The sequence below is a fragment of the Miscanthus floridulus genome, chromosome 10 (assembly GCF_019320115.1).
Source record: "Miscanthus floridulus cultivar M001 chromosome 10, ASM1932011v1, whole genome shotgun sequence".
NCBI lineage: Eukaryota > Viridiplantae > Streptophyta > Magnoliopsida > Poales > Poaceae > Miscanthus > Miscanthus floridulus.
In genome coordinates, this window is record NC_089589.1 from 74895184 (window position 1) to 74911039 (window position 15856).

At 42.8% G+C, this 15856-nt stretch overlaps 1 protein-coding gene across 12 annotated transcripts in view; it reads right to left on the reverse strand.

Annotated features, from left to right (window-relative positions):
• Window positions 1-8194: 8194 nt before the first annotated feature.
• Window positions 8195-15856, reverse strand: part of LOC136486764 (uncharacterized) — a 32620-nt gene continuing 24958 nt past the window's right edge. For 7 of the 12 annotated variants that reach the window (XM_066483750.1, XM_066483749.1, XM_066483752.1 and 4 more), the window contains 17 exons: window positions 15730-15799; window positions 15298-15635; window positions 15072-15209; window positions 14835-14986; window positions 14262-14333; window positions 12357-12603; window positions 12168-12236; window positions 11622-12071; window positions 11502-11522; window positions 11345-11406; window positions 11207-11261; window positions 11077-11113; window positions 10549-10877; window positions 10287-10418; window positions 10049-10197; window positions 9579-9647; window positions 8195-8470 (listed from right to left, as the gene is read on the reverse strand). In XM_066483750.1, the coding sequence (XP_066339847.1) occupies window positions 8416-8470; window positions 9579-9647; window positions 10049-10197; window positions 10287-10418; window positions 10549-10877; window positions 11077-11113; window positions 11207-11261; window positions 11345-11406; window positions 11502-11522; window positions 11622-12071; window positions 12168-12236; window positions 12357-12603; window positions 14262-14333; window positions 14835-14986; window positions 15072-15209; window positions 15298-15635; window positions 15730-15799 (2445 nt within the window). In that variant the 3' untranslated portion in view covers window positions 8195-8415. The remainder of the gene's footprint in view (window positions 8471-9578; window positions 9648-10048; window positions 10198-10286; window positions 10419-10548; window positions 10878-11076; window positions 11114-11206; window positions 11262-11344; window positions 11407-11501; window positions 11523-11621; window positions 12072-12167; window positions 12237-12356; window positions 12604-14261; window positions 14334-14834; window positions 14987-15071; window positions 15210-15297; window positions 15636-15729; window positions 15800-15856) is intronic. The other 5 variants (XM_066483757.1, XM_066483759.1, XM_066483756.1 and 2 more) reach the window with 4 other exon arrangements.

Here is a 15856-nt window from a genome sequence, read left to right on the forward strand (position 1 = left end):
TTGTTATTGTAGATCAGCTTCCTCCAGCGACAAGAGATGCACTTGAGCAGGTTGAGCGCCATCATGGTGGTCCAGCTAGGACTGTCATGGTTGCGGGACAGCGAGTTATCTTGGATGAGAGTCAGCCTCAGGGGGAGTCACAACAGGAGCCATAGCCAGTAGAGCAGACACAGGAGGGAGAGCAGGCCGAGGAGATAGAGCAGGCACCTCAGCCACAGTTACGCTGCTCTGGTCATACCCATGCTCCAGTTACACCAAGGCCAGAGACACAGTGGAGGGGTTCTCGTCCACCACCTAGACCACAGGGTCCGCCTCTAGTGACACATCTAGATCTGAGGGCCGCCATGGCCAAGCAGGTGCAGCAGCTCAGGTTTGTGGACTTTGAGCAGTGGTTCCCGTCAAGGAGGGATGACAGAGCTTCAGAGGGCTTCTACACACCACTGCAGGAAGACTTGTACGACGCATATCTTAATAGTGGGGCACTATTTAGGTCACAGAGGGTGTGCAACACTGAGTCCATTGTTGCAGCAGCCGGAGAGCATATTCACCCCTACCTTGCATATCTACCAGGGCTGATAGATTTACTTAGATGGACAGGCTTATATGTTCGATCTTGGGTCCGTCAGTTCTATGCTACTCTCTAGATTGACCCGCAACACAGATATATTCACTTTGCATTTAGAGGTAGAGATTATAGGCTGAGGAGCACTAGGGTCAGGGAGATTCTCAGGCTTCAGGAGTAGCCTGTCAGGCTACATGAGGTTTGCTATGGACAGACAGCGCCTCCCAGACGCCCTCATGGTGGTATGGTACCTCCTACAGATCTAGTCCGCCACTGCTTCAAGGAGCCTTTTGGCGAGGGGTCGAGTAGGACTCCTAGTGATCTCATTCCTACAGCTAGAGTGCTAGATGCTATTATGAGGAGAACCTTGATTCCAAGGATGGGGTATCACGAGGGCTTGACTCGCATACAACTATGGCTTCTGAACTCTCTGATGTAGCAGACTGTGTTTGACATTTGGGATCTCCTTCTATCAGAGATGGAGGATACTATTGCTGAGGGGTTGAGAGGTCACCGTCAGTTGCCCTATGCTCACTGGATCACATTTCTTATTCATAGGGCAGTTATAGTGAGGCCGCCTGAGATGCTAGCTGAGTACAGTGATGCTACGACAGAGTTCCCTGCATACAACCTAACTCAGATGATCTGCTATAGTACACCGAGTGCACCTAGCTAGCCGCGCCGTCGTCCAGAGGTGCTAGAGACTGCAGCCCAGCAGGATGATACTATCAGGGGCATAACAGCTATTGAGGAGGAGCAGTTAGATGCTCAGCAGGAGGGGATGGTCGAGAGCGACCCCAGTGACAGCTCAGATGAGGACTACCGGGACATTCCTTAGATGCCTGCACATCGACATGACCATGAGGCTAGTAGCTCCAGTTCAGCTCCACCTGCATCGCAGACAGACCCCGCTCTACTTGCTATACTTGAGCGGATGAGGCAGGATGAGGCTCGCCAGGCTCAGGAGACCGCTACCACTTTTGCATAGTTCCAGACTCGGCAGGATGAGTTCCAGCGACAGCAGCTGGCTATGCAGCAGCAAATGCAGGCGCTATAGCAGCAGCAGCAGGCCATGCATCAGCAGTAGCTCCTCATGCAGCAGCAGCTACTTGGGTTTATGTAGCATGTTGTGACAGCTATTAGGGCTCCACCGCCATAGCCTTTGCCCCAGCTTGGTCAGACCGCCACCACTTCTATGACTCCAGCTATACAGCCCAGTGGGCTTCAGAGTCAGGGACAGTCACCAGCATAGTGGTTTGCTTCGCCAGTGCTAGCCCTGCAGTTCACACCTCTTCAGACGGGCTTCACACCGGCTCAGACTTCCTCGCTGCTAGTGCCAGATACTACAGTGTCTAGGAGCCTTGGAGCTTCCTTCAGTGAGTTGACAGGACAGCCTACTCCTCCATATCTACATGTCCTAGGTCCTTCTATAGTTGCACCTATTACCGGGACTACAGAGACGCTCCCTTCCTCAGTGGCATCATCAGAGTAGGCTGCTACAGTTATACCTGCATAGTCTACAGCAGCTCCAGTCATTGATCCGACCCAGACCACTTCAGCGTCGCTTCAAGCTATAGAGGGTCATATAGCTCAGAGTTCAGGATCAGATGATAATGGCACGCAGTTCCAGCTCGCTCCTCGTACCTCAGCGCCCGGCTCGTCCGCTGCAGCCCCACCGACCGACCCTTAGGTTTTGGTGTTTGACGCCAAAGGAGAAGTGGGATCGAGTATGTTAGACTTAGGGGAGCGACATATCTAGGGGGAGCTTAATTTATCTATTAGCTTATCTATTACATTTGGAGTTTTATGTGAGATACACTATTATGCATTCGTCGTGTGTTTACCTTTTATGCATCAAACTATATTTATGTGATAGTGATATCTATGTGATCATGATATATGACATGTGTGCTCTCTATTTTGAATCATTTATATGTCATATCACTTGTGCTATGCTCATTTGCTTTTGCTTCCGCGTTTTACTCCGATGCAAGTGAGCTTTATTACATATACTCATGCTTATTTCATATCTTTTGAGTACATCATGTTGGCTTGGGTCATATAAGCTTGCCTAACACTTTTGTTCTTATTGCCAAAAGCTTATATGAACCAAGCATGTTAAAACCTCATCTCTTTCACATACTCGAGGTGGTATTGTCATCAATCACCAAAAAGGGGAAGATTGAAAGCATCTAGGCCCCTAGTTGGGTTTCGGTGATTAATGACAATACGTGATTACTATGACTAACGTGTGTTTTACAGAGGCAATTAAGTTAGGTCATGGTAATGGCGATCGATTGGGCAATCAAGGAGGTCATGCCCCTACGATGGAAATCATTTCGGTTTTCAAAGGATGGACGACAAGGTTAAGGATGGACTAGTTCTAAGTGTCGATTGGAGTTGAAGAGACACTTAGAGTAGTTTAGGCCTTTGTTTTTCCTTTGACCATACTATTAAGGGGGGTATGGACGGGTAGCTTGACCTAGGTGAGTCTAGTGGGTTAGGTGTGGTGCACACTTGCTAAAACTAGCACTAGGTAGCTTCAAAATAGCCCTTAGATCTAATGGAGCAAACTTCATTTAAGTATGATCAAGAGTTGGAAGTGAATGGAGGGTCAAATACTGACTGGACGCTGGTTCCAGTTTGACCAGACGCTGGCGCAGAGTCCGTTCAGTTCATTTGACCAAGGTGATTTCGTCTGGTGCGACTGGACGCTGAGAGGTGAAGTGACCGGACGCTGAGAGCCAGCGTTCGGTCGACTCCAGTAAGGTTCCAGAGAGGGAAAATCACGACCGGACGCGTCCAGCCACACTTTAAACACTAGAGTTCGGGGTGAACTGACCGGATCGTCCGGTCAACCCGCAGAGGCACATAACGGTTCGTTTTTCAGCCGGTGTTATAAATACCACCTCCATTCGTGTGTGTGGGTACTTTTGCTCATTCCAACAGCTGAGAAACACCTTTGAGAGTGCCAAGAAGAGCAAGGTCCTAGTGAGGTGATTGAGATTTGAGAATCCCAAAGAGAGCCCTCATTAGTGAGATCAAGAGTAGCAAAATGTGCATCCACCCTTCTCATTAGGCTTGTCGTGGTCAAGTGAGAGTTTGTGCTTGTTACTCTTGGTGATCGTCATCACCTAGACGGCTTGGTGGTGATTGGGAGCTTGGTGATCATCCGGAGAGCTTGTGGATGACCCAACTCATGTTGTGAGCGGTTGTGGGTGATTCACCGCGACAGAGTGTCGAAGAATCAACCCGTAGAGAGCACTTGATCCTTGCGTGGATCAAGGGGGAGCTACACCTTTGCGCGGGTGCTCCAACGAGGACTAGTCGGGAGTGGCGACTCTCCGATACCTCGGCAAAACATTGCCGCGTTCTTCCTTCTCTCTTTACTTTGAGCAATTCAATTCTTGTCATTTACATTCATAGAATTGCCATGTTAGAGTAGGATTGAAACTTAGGTTGCTAAACTTTTGTGCGTTAGATCAATAGAAACACTTTCTAGGCACAAGGGGTTAATTGGGCTAACCGTAGAATTTATTTATTGCAAAGAAATTTAGAATTAGTCCAATTTACCCCAATCAAGACATGGTGGAAACTGCTAACCCAAGATCTACAGATAAATTGCCACAGGCTGACGATCATAGTATACACGATATGGAACTTATAGAAAGAGCGATGCCGTTGGGTTTTTGACAAGAGGGCACAAACCACACAACAACTCCTGCAGATAATAAGGGAAGATCAGCAGCAGCTACAACAGGCGCATGACAATGTTCAGGAAGACAGCTAGAAGGCGGCGGCAATTCAGCAATTAGCTGTGCTATGCAGGGCTATAGTTCCCGGTTGGGTGTCGCAAGTCGCAATGATATTTCTATCTGTTTTTCATCCTGCTTTAATTTCCCTTCTGTTCAATTGAACTTCTGTAACCTGTACATACTATGCTACCTTCTATTGAAACGGCAGAGCACCTGCCTCTTTTTGCTCAAAAAAAAAGACAAGAGTTGTCCGTGCTGAAAAGAAAGGTCTGAAATTTGATATATATGATATTATATTTAGCGGACATCAGAGAGATGTACCTTTTGTTCAACAATATATGAAAACACTATTTTCTATGTATTTCTCGCAACTATTTTGTTTTTCAAACACGCGCGGATGTGGTATATCATATATCAAGAAAAAATAAAGGTACAGAAACCCATACAACTCACACCAACACCAGACACACTTATAAATCTACACCCTGGAAACAAAGATAACTTGTTCTTACACAAAACACTCGACCTCAACCAGGAAAATACCCCACTAAACAACTTGTTGTGGCAGGGCAGCCAGGAAAATACCCCACTAAACAACTGCCCTGTTCGCTTGGCTGATAAGCCATGACTGAAAGTACTGTTGACTGATTTATTATGAGAGAAAAATATTGTTTGTTGGCTGAAAAAGTACGGCTTATAAGCTAAGCAAACAGGGCGGAAATTCCTTTGGCCCCTGCCAGCACCTAAAGTCTCAACTCATCCAAAGCCAACAGCAAGGTGCTTCGCAACTAATCAAATGATGCGACAAAATGATCTTTCCTTATCTATAAAAACTTGGGCATTCATTATAACTTGATTTATTTACTATGATGAGCATGCACAGAGCGGAACACTGGAAGTCCTATTTTCCTATGATGCTGCATTGCAGAGGTCTGTGCCATTTTGAAGAGTGTTGGAAAACTGGGGGTTTCCAGCAGGTGGGGCACGGAAGGCCTTCGCCTAGCCGGGAGCTCTGGGCGAAGGGATGTGAAATGGGGGGCCTAGCTCAATCAAGGTTTCATTAATGTGTTCACCCACGTCCCTTACATAGCATCCAGCTTCCCCTTTTATAGGGTACTGTTCGCTACTACTTCACGGTACAAATTTTCCCTTTGACAGCTAAGGTACATTCCTAAAATATCCTAATACCAGTACAAATCCTCAGGGGCATCCCGGGTCTTGTTCTCCTGCACCGCCTTTGCTTCTTGGGCCGCAGCACTGTGAAGACCCCTTTCTCTCGGGCGAAGACAACATAGCCTCCGCCTGAGCCTCCGCCTTCGCTCCTGAGTCTCCGCCTATGGACTCCTCCGGACATCTTCAGGGTCGTGCTCGGGCTTCCGTCCTACTGACGGCCAGTGGCGGAGGCCTTTTGGGTTTCTTCCCAAAACATGCGCGACCTCCGCTTGAATTGCTGGGTCTCTGCTCCATCGCAGGTTCCACGCGAAGGCTTCACCGAGCATCCTAGCAAAACACTTACACAAATGTTCCAATGGTATTAGCTTATGTTTGCACTGGCCTCTGCTACTCGTTTATTGGTGTTCCAACAGTTCCCCCCTTGAGGGTGCGGTCCGATGTGAGCGGGCCGTGAGCCTCAAACGTGACACTGATACCGAGTGGCTGAGGCTTGCCCCTTTCCCTCCTGGGTCACCCGTATCGGACCATTGGAGGGGTGACGTGTCGCCGTTTGACTCGTTGTGGTGGCCTGGCGCTCGATGCTCGCGAACAGTCGCGACTGTTGGTGTTTGGAATTCGAAGCGTCCCCCCGTGGCCTATATAAAGGGCTAGTTGGTGGGAAGGCCCCCCCGGTGCCGCTCGAGGCATCACTTTCTCTCCTGTAGCTTTCCAAGCTCTGTCTGTGCTGCTGTGTTGTCTTATCTTGGTGCCTTAGAATTTTCCTTGCACTGCTACTCCTTTTGGTTCTGTGCTGCCTTTGGAAGTGGCTTCGCCTACTTGCTCTGATCTTCATTGGCCTAGCTTTAGCGGTCCTTATTCCCGCTTGCTTGGCATGAGGTCTGAGGGTTGGTCAAAGAGGTACGAAGAATGTATGTCTGCGTCTGCGGAGGCTCAAAACGATTTAGAGAATATTGAAGCTTCTGTCGGAGACCTGATTCCCGTTTCCCCGGTTAAGAAGGTGAAGGTTCAAATGGCCAGGTCTAGGGATTTTGGGCCTTCGCTCATGACAGAAGAGGCGATAAAGGTTCTGGAGGATGAGGGTTGTTTCCCAGCAGGGAAGGGTTGTCCTCCGCATGGTGAGACTAGTGAGATATGTGCTCTCAGCTATTCCGGTGTATCTCCTGGTCGCTATCAATGTCCCAACGTGGTTTATCAAATTGATTAACAAATTCAGAAAAGGATTCCTTTGGAAGGGTAGGGAGCAGGCTAATGGAGGCTGCTGTTTGGTTGCTTGGGAGAAGGTGCAACGACCGATTAACCTTGGAGGCTTTGGCATACTTAATCTTGAGACCATGAGCTGGGCCCTGCAGATGTGATGGCAATGGCTCAAGAAAACCCGAGCTGATCGTCCTTGGGTTGATTTGGAACTGCCTTGTCATGCTAACACATGGGCATTATTCTCTATTGCAGTAACAACCCAAGTTGGAAATGGCAACAACACACTATTTTGGACAGATCGATGGCTCCATGGATGTTCCATTTCTGAGTTGGCACCTGCAGTGGTTGCTTGTGTCAGACCTCAAATTAAAACCAAAAGAACAGTGGCAGAGGCACTTGAAAATAATGTTTGGGTTAGTGATATTTAGGGAGGCATGTCCATGATCGGACTTTCAGAGTACCTGCACCTTTGGGATGGTCTTAGGGAGGTTGCGCTCTCCCAGGATGATGATCAACATATTTAAAGATTTGATGCCTCTGGAACATACTCTGCCAAGTCTACCTACCGAGCTTTCTTCTATGGTTCATTGACATTTGAGCCTTGACGACGTTTATGGAAGTCATGGGCCCTTGGAAAATATAAATTTTTTATTTGGCTTGCCATCAGAAACCGATGTTGGACAGCAGATCGGCTTGCTCGCCGAGGATTGTCACATCCAAAGAGATGTCCATTATGTGACCAAGAGAGGAGACTATTGAACACATGCTCACTAATCCAGTGTTGTCATGTCAAATATGGTTCAGCATCCTTTCGCCTATGGAGATGGATAAAGCTGTACCACAACAGAATGAACATGGCTTTGCTGATTGGTGGGCCAAGTGCATTCGTAGAGTACAAAAAAGGGGTTAATTCGCTAATCATTCTGACATCTTGGCTGATATGGAAGCATCGCAATTCCTCTGTCTTTGATGGAGCTACTCCATCCGTTAACGAGGTCTTGAGACAGTTTAGAGATGAGTACAAATTGTGGTGCTTGGCTGGAGCTAAGAAGCTCCAAGCACTTCGGTTAGATGGGGTTGGGACCTCTGGTTAGGTGCCTGGTTGTCGGTCGTCAGATGTCTCATAGGTGATAATGTTGTAAGTGTCCCAACCTTCTCATGTATGGTACCGGCATGAGTTGGTAATGTACTCGGGCCTTTATTTTCTCTCCATAATACAATGATACGTAGCTCTCCTACGTATTCGAGAAAAAAAAGAAGTTTTTTTCCATTATCAAGTGCTCATCGAGCGGGCATGCAGTCGGCTTTAATTCAGACATGGCCATGCAATCTTATATTGATTTTACTTTTTTCCACTATCGAGTGCTCATCGAGTGGCCATGCGACCGGCTCCAGTTTGGACATAACGGTTCACAGCCAGATCAAATGTCTAGAATCTGGTTAGAGGACAAGACACATGGTTTTTTTGGCCAGTTTTTCACTGGTTCAATGTGCATAATGCGTGGTGAGCGAAAAAAATCTCCTTATTATAGCACTAGAGATAGATACCTCTTTAACCACACAAAAAATCAGAAGAAAAAAGAAATCCACACCCACCACTCAAATAAAATTATGTTATACATTGATTGTCACGCCATAAGTACTTCTCCGCAACAAACACTAACAAAACTAATAGTGTTTGTGTCACAACAGTTATTATCTCTGCCATCTTCTTCACATAGAATGGTCTTAACTGTAGTTCAATCCCATAATGGCTATTCCTTGGTGACAACCAACCACAATCCTGCACATAGTTAATATACACTTCATTGCATGAACATTATGCAAGCCAAATATTCATGATAAATTGGAGTATATGATGGTACTACAAGTTCCGAACAATCTTACAACCAATTAAAAGATGAACAACTAACAAGCATATTGTGTATGTAGACTATTATTGCTCTAGTCTTGGCATGTATCACACAAATGTTCTAGTATGGTGAGACGAATAGTGGTAATTTGGTTGTCTAAATAGGTACTAGCTAGTTTATGATCAATGTCGTTACAAATGCACCATATTCAAATTAACACTTTTCTATGAAGTTAGGATGAAAATATAAGAGGAATACTATATGTATGCAGGGTTAGTCTCAAAGCAAAATTTGGATGTATGGTGTTACACAAAATTAGGTTAACTGGGTGCCTTCTAAGGCTATGTGTTAGCAACCGTTTTGCAATGGCATATGGCAGTCTTAACCTCTTTTTAGAGCAACTTTTGGTGCAAATAGTTCATTCTTCTTGCATAGTTTCTAGCCAAAAACAAGTCAATTAATAATCAAATATTGTTTGTCTTTTCTCAGAGAAATAATAAGTCAGATGCTTTAACACAAAGAACACTATATGCATACAAAATGGAATTAAAATTCCTGGGAAGGTAGGTACTACTATAGAGTCTAGGACTTTAACTGGGCGCACATATGATTTCACACTAGAACCTTCACTAAATTTGTCGAATAAAAAAGAATACAAACATACAATTTTGCAAAATTTGACAAATTTTCTTGTTTAATTCAGTGGTTTTAACTGCACAAGTGTTGTGGGTCATAACATTATCATTTCATAGTTCCTTCGAAAATATGATTGAAAGTTTTAGTTCATAGATACTCTCTTTGAAAAAAATGATACATCAAAGCATATTTTATTAATGTTTGTAATCCTAGCCATTCATACCTTGTGAATATTTCTATCATAATGTTACAAACATATGTACTGATTTTAATGAGGTGTCAAGCAATACTACAATATGAAGTTGGTGAAGCAATGCATAAATGTTGAAAGCATTAAATTTATATTTTTCTTTTCCTTTGGTGATCAATAGTAGTATAAAAGAAACTAAAACAATCCATTACCTTCTTAAGTCTTTGATATATCCAAGAGCATGAACTACACCAAGGTTAATACCAACTATACTTTCGAGCCTGCAAGATGAAAAAGATAGCTGTTATGAAAACTACAAAAACGAATTTGCAACTTTGGGATTGTTAATACCAACTACACCAAGGTTAATACCAACTATATGCACCATATAAAGATCCATGGTTTGCGAAATTGTACATCTAGATAACACACAATATTTTAATTTCTATAAATATATCTGTCATAAGAAGTTAGTTTTTGCATGTTCTTTGGTCTGTCGCCTGTCATCACACAAGTGAAACTACTAAAGTTGTAAGAAAAAACTCCCAATCTTTCACTAACTACTTAGAGGTACATATTACAAACTAAACACCTAAGCAACATGTATAGAGCAGAAGTATTGCTGAAGGGTCTTTCTAGAACCATCCAATAAAATGACAGAAAAACAAGCATTTCAATGTACCTGTAGGTAGTGGAGTTCCATAAACGAACAGTCCCATCATGTGAACCTGTGATTACTACAGGAAGTTCTGGGTGATGGTAGACACAACTAATATGACGTACATGCCCTTTGAGCGTTTGAACAAGTCTTCCCGTCTCCATGTCCCATATCTAATTAGCAAAGAGGGTGTCAGTGAAGTACTGTGTATCGTTTATGCCAAACAGCATAGTGAGTGTATTCTTCAGTAAAGATGCTATACTTGTGCAGTCCCATCCCATGATCCGGCGATCAAATATTGCCTCATATCAATTGTGTAACTTTGAACACAAAGCAGGCCGTCCGGGTGATCAGACATTGTAATTTTGCTCTCAGGAGAAGAAATATTCCAGATCTGCAGAGCATAGCAAAGAACAATCTGTTTTATGTCTCCAAGGATTGAATTTAGTAATATTTCTTTTGTGCATAGCACTAATTATGTAGGAAAACCTTTTTTGTAGATAAGATCAAAATTGAAGTCAAACCTTGATTGTGTGATCCAAAGATGCAGTTGCAAAACTGTTGGTGTCCATTGGGTTAAAATTTACGTGTTTTACTCTGTCGGAGTGTCCCTCAAACGTTCGAATACACTTCCAGTTATTCTTCTGCCAGTTCCAGAGCTTTATCAGGTGATCGTCGGACGAAGAGAGCACAAGAGGATCAGTGGGATGCACATCCAAAGACGTGATATCACTATCATGAGCTTCGATGCTTGTAACTTCTTCCTTTGTATGGTAATTGTATACATAGATCATCCCATAGCCATCGCCAGCGACAATCCATTCCTCTCGCGCAATGAATTTAGCAGAGTAAACTGTATTTGCAACACGATAATATTATACATAAGTTTGTTTGTGATGGAATGTTAAATGAACTAAAATGTTTTTCTTATTTCTTTGACTCCTTTATTTATTAATTTAATATGAGAAAGGCAGAATCCTGCGTGTTTCTTCTCTCTTTTTTTTTCTAAAAAGAAAAATAATAAATGGAAATAGTAATGCCAGAAAGGATACCTGGTCTCTGTGTGAAGTCAAAGGATTTAGCTATGGCCTGCACATAAATGAGCGTATTCACTGTAACCAATTGAAAACAGAATTTGTTACCATTGTACAGATGACCAGATGAGATGGAGCAGCAAGCTACCTGCACTTGGTAGTCCCAAATAGCAACCTCTCCTGCTTGATTGGTCGTCAGAATCCTGCATTGCACAAAGAAAACATTAAATGTGAAAAAAGACTACATAAATCATTTCAAGCGCTATGTTGTAAGGCAGGAGCTAACCATGGTTCCGTTGGATGTGCGTCTAGAGACAGCACATGTGAAAACTTCCTATTGGATACAACCTGATTCAACCGAAACACAGAGCAACATTAATTGGTGAAAAATGTCAACAGTTATAACGAAGAGGCAATGGTTGAAACAAATGGAGGCAAATTACCTCGACCTCTGGCTGTTGCTGCTACCACGTGACCACCATTAAAAGAGAAAAAATACAATGCGATACATTAGTTAGATGCAACATATATACATACATTACATAAATAGTGGCAGTGTTTACCTTAACAGAGGTTGTCGCTTTTAGTGGGTTAGAAACAACACTTAACTTTAGCTCATACACCTTATCAGCTGCCATGTCTTTCGCTTGTTTAAAAAAATTGCTAAACTCGATGGCTTCTGAGTTTAGATTAGCATTCTGCAGCCCAACAATATCTTGTTCCAAGCAAATGGTGCTCTCTAGGGTGAGAAACTCGTCACTGCTCAGCTGGGATCTCTTCTTCTGATCGCTAACTGTCACTATGAGTGTGTAGATGCACTTTGGCGGCACGATGCAACAGAGTGGCATCTTTGCTATGTACCTCTTGGGGCACTTTGTCAGAAGCCTAACAGCAACGTGGTCATCTGTCGTGTTAGTCAGCTTTAGTGAACAAGAGGTCAGCTGATTGGCCTTAAATGGTAGCTGAAGCTTCCCGGGGTAAACGCCGAGCAGCTTACGGGAGACAGAGTTCATCTACAAGAAGAGAGAAAAAAAAAAGATCCGTAAGGATACAGGCATCACAATGCACCCACGAAAAAGATGTGCTGACACGCGTCTGCATGCAGGTACCTCTTCATCCGTCTGTCCGTTGCCCTGCATCTGCTCTGCCACATTACCAGTATCCGTGACAGAATGTATCTACAAGAAGAGAGAGAGAGAGGGAGAGAGAGAAATTGGTAAGGATACAAGCATCACAAACATATACAGTATGATGCACCCACACGAAAAAGATGCGTTGACACGTCTGCATGCAGCTACCTCTTCATCCCTTGGCCCAATGCCCTGTGTCTGCTTCGCCCCATTACCAGTGTCCATGACACTGACAACAAAATCGTTTTCTTCATTTTTGATCTCCGCCCGGTCATGCTCTGGTCGTTTTCTTTTTCTTGAGCCGGCCAAATCATTTTCTACTTTACTGCTGCTTCCAGTGTTAGCAACAACTGGATCATTTCCGTCCATTTCTATCATTGCCAATCCCTTTCTGTGTGCAATTACTACCCTGTAACTGATTAAGAAGTTGCTGATGAGAAGTTTTATATGGGATCAAAGAGCACAATCTAAATAAAGAGGCATGATTAACAAAAGCGCCTAGTGCGTTTTTCCTTTGAAATAGAGGACGTTATTGCCTAGTCAGAAAATTGTAGCTATGTTGTTAAAACAAAAGGTGCATAATTTGTGTGACTGATTCTGTACAAACACTTGGCTTATACCGATACACAACAAACCTATAAACTGCCTGTCGAACATGACCTCTTAGTTAATACTCCCTCTCTATTCAAAAATAATGTTGCCATTACATTCATATATTTGTGAATATGTTGATTTGAGTTTTGAAAGAAGATATAGGTAAATTTGTCTTATAAAGTACTAGTAGTGTACTACATGTTATGTAAAGTCATGCATATATACTTTACACTAGTAAATAGTGGGCACAATGTTGCCTGATATAACCAACCATTGCAACATTGAAAATCACAATCTTGCAATTTTTTAGAGTGCATGTTCAAATACAAAGGTAAGGGATTTATCACTTGATGATGCACAATTGGCAATGCAAGGAGATAGAGCAATTACAACAGGGCCCCTACTTTGTTTTCAAGGGCTAAGGCAACCAAATTGGACTCCAACAAACTTCTACCAAGGTCATACTTTCAGGAGACCACCAAATCACCCGTCGCCAACTCCCTTCCCCCGGTCGTGGGTCTCTAGGAGTCTCCTTATTTTTAATTTGACATTTTCTTCTCCTCATGCTTCCAAATGTTGAAAATTATAATATTGATTGTTGGGGGTATTGCTCTTACAAAGGTACGGGATTTTCTCACTCTAGAATGCATAATTATTGCCAATGTAGGGAGTTACCTTTTGTAACATACACTAGGTTTTTGGCATGTATTTCCTCCATTCTGTATTATAAGTGATTTGTAGCTGTCCTAAGCTAATAAATCATCCTAAGTTTGACCAAGTTTGTAAATAAAATTATTAACATCTACCGCATCAATGGGCTAAATTATGAAAATATGATGAAGCTGATATCATAAATACTTTTTTCTATGAAATTGGTCAAAAATAGAATTGTTTGACTTTTGACAACTAGAAATCCATTACATTTTTAGGAAGGAGGGAGTATTTACTTAAGGGTTACCACTTGGGTCTCAAGGGTGTTTTAGGATAGTCCGGGTTGATGGAGATCAAATCATAAAGATTAATATGAAAGCAAATAGGTATAAAAATGTCTAACCATGAATCTAATGGTTATTTGGTAATATAAATATTGTTATTTTTATGAATTTAAGATATTTTGGTTTAAGGCAAAACTATAACATTAATTTCTTTTGGGACGGAAATAGTAATTTATTTTAGCTTCCATAACTTGACGGTCTGTGTGTAGCAATGCACATGACAACCGAACCACACAGACCAGCTGGGATTGTTTTCTTGCATACCTTCTTGAGCTATCCATACATACTTTTACATCTGCAACAAGCCCGAGGATCTAAACGGGGCCTAACGTTAATTCCAAGGATCTAAACGGGGCCTAACGTTAATTTATTTTGAGACGGAAATAGTAACTTAATTTCAGCTTCCATAACTTGATGGTCTGCGTGTAGCAATGCTCATGACAACCGAACCACACAGATCAGCTGGGATTGTTTTCTTGCATACCTTCTTGAGCTATCCGTACATACTTTTACATCTGTAACATCTCCTAGGCCAAAGTTAAACGTCCTCTCAGGCCTGGCAGAGTACAAGGCATATACGGTATTTGTTATCAGTGGACAAACTCAAATAGTATTAAGCGAAAGTGAACAGATGATGATTTTAAATTAGCAGAAACGACATGATAGTAAAGAAACAGCATATATTTCTGTTCGTTGATTCTTTTATACCATTCCTTAGAAGACTGTAACAATGATCAAGTTGTATGCACAGGAAGATGGGATCATGGGAAAAAGCTGGAACTCTGTTTTTATTATTATCTAAAAATCTGATAAGGCACGGCACAATGTTTTGATGTTCGACTGAATAATTGTGTTACGTACGGGACATGCCACAATCACTATACGTGTATACTACTCCAACAGGATGATCAATAAAGAAGACACAGTTATACATATGTAGAATGTAGTATATTCTATTCTAACGACCGCTGACATGCCCAGATGCCCTGCAGATCGTCATGTATATATAAGCTGCACCGATGCATGTCCCCTACAAGCAGTAGTCATGTGCTTTTACCTGAGGGTATTTGGGTTCCATAGACAAACAGTCCCATCAAATGAACCAGTAACTAGTACTGCATGCTCGGGATCGGAACAGATTGTGTGCACTGAACTAAAATGTGCGTCTCTGACTGTTTCAACAAGATTCTGTGTGTGCATGCTCCAAATCTGTGTCAACAGAAGAAATGGACTATAATTAATAATACTTCGTATATATATGTTGAACATCATACTTACTGAGAAGATGCCACACCTTGACAGTCCCATCACCGTTACCAGTAATCAAGTATAGCTGGTCACCATTAGCAAAGTAACCGAAGTGACTTAGTTCTGGATCTTCATATTCTGACAATATGAATTTAGAAGAACGCGACCACCGAAGACTGCAAATCTGAAGAAGGATAGTAAATAGACCGTCAGAAGGCTATATTACCAGATTGACTAAAGTTTTGGATAAAATAGTGGTACAAGACTGAAACCTTTATTATTCCGCCACCACCACGAACTGCAAAAGTATCTGTTTCCTTTATGTTTAAAAAGGTGACTCCATAGACATTGCGAAAGTCAACAAACTTAAATATTCGAGTGCATTCCCAGCCCTTTTCCCAGTCCCACAACTTAACATTTCCCTCGGACCAAGAAGCTGACAGGACATATGACTCGGTTGGATGAACTGCCAAGTCCATTATGCCATGTACGTGAGCTTGAAAATACGTGAGTTGCTGCATTTCCCTGTAGCGATACACATGAATGTAACCAGCCTTATCTCCGGCCACAAACCATCGCTTGCGTGCAATAAGTTTGGCCACCGTCACATCTGGAATTGCAGTGATTAATTAATTTATTAGCGAGTGCGCCGGAAAAGAAACAGCTGGAAGTAGAGTAGAAGTAAAAAAAAGACTAGAAATCACCATCTATCAGCGGAAGCATATAAGGCAGGTCCAACTTTGCCTGCGCATAGACAGAAAAGCCGTTCGTCGACTAGTATTTTTTTCTCGAACACATAAGAGAAGTACGTATCATTATATTTAGAAGAAA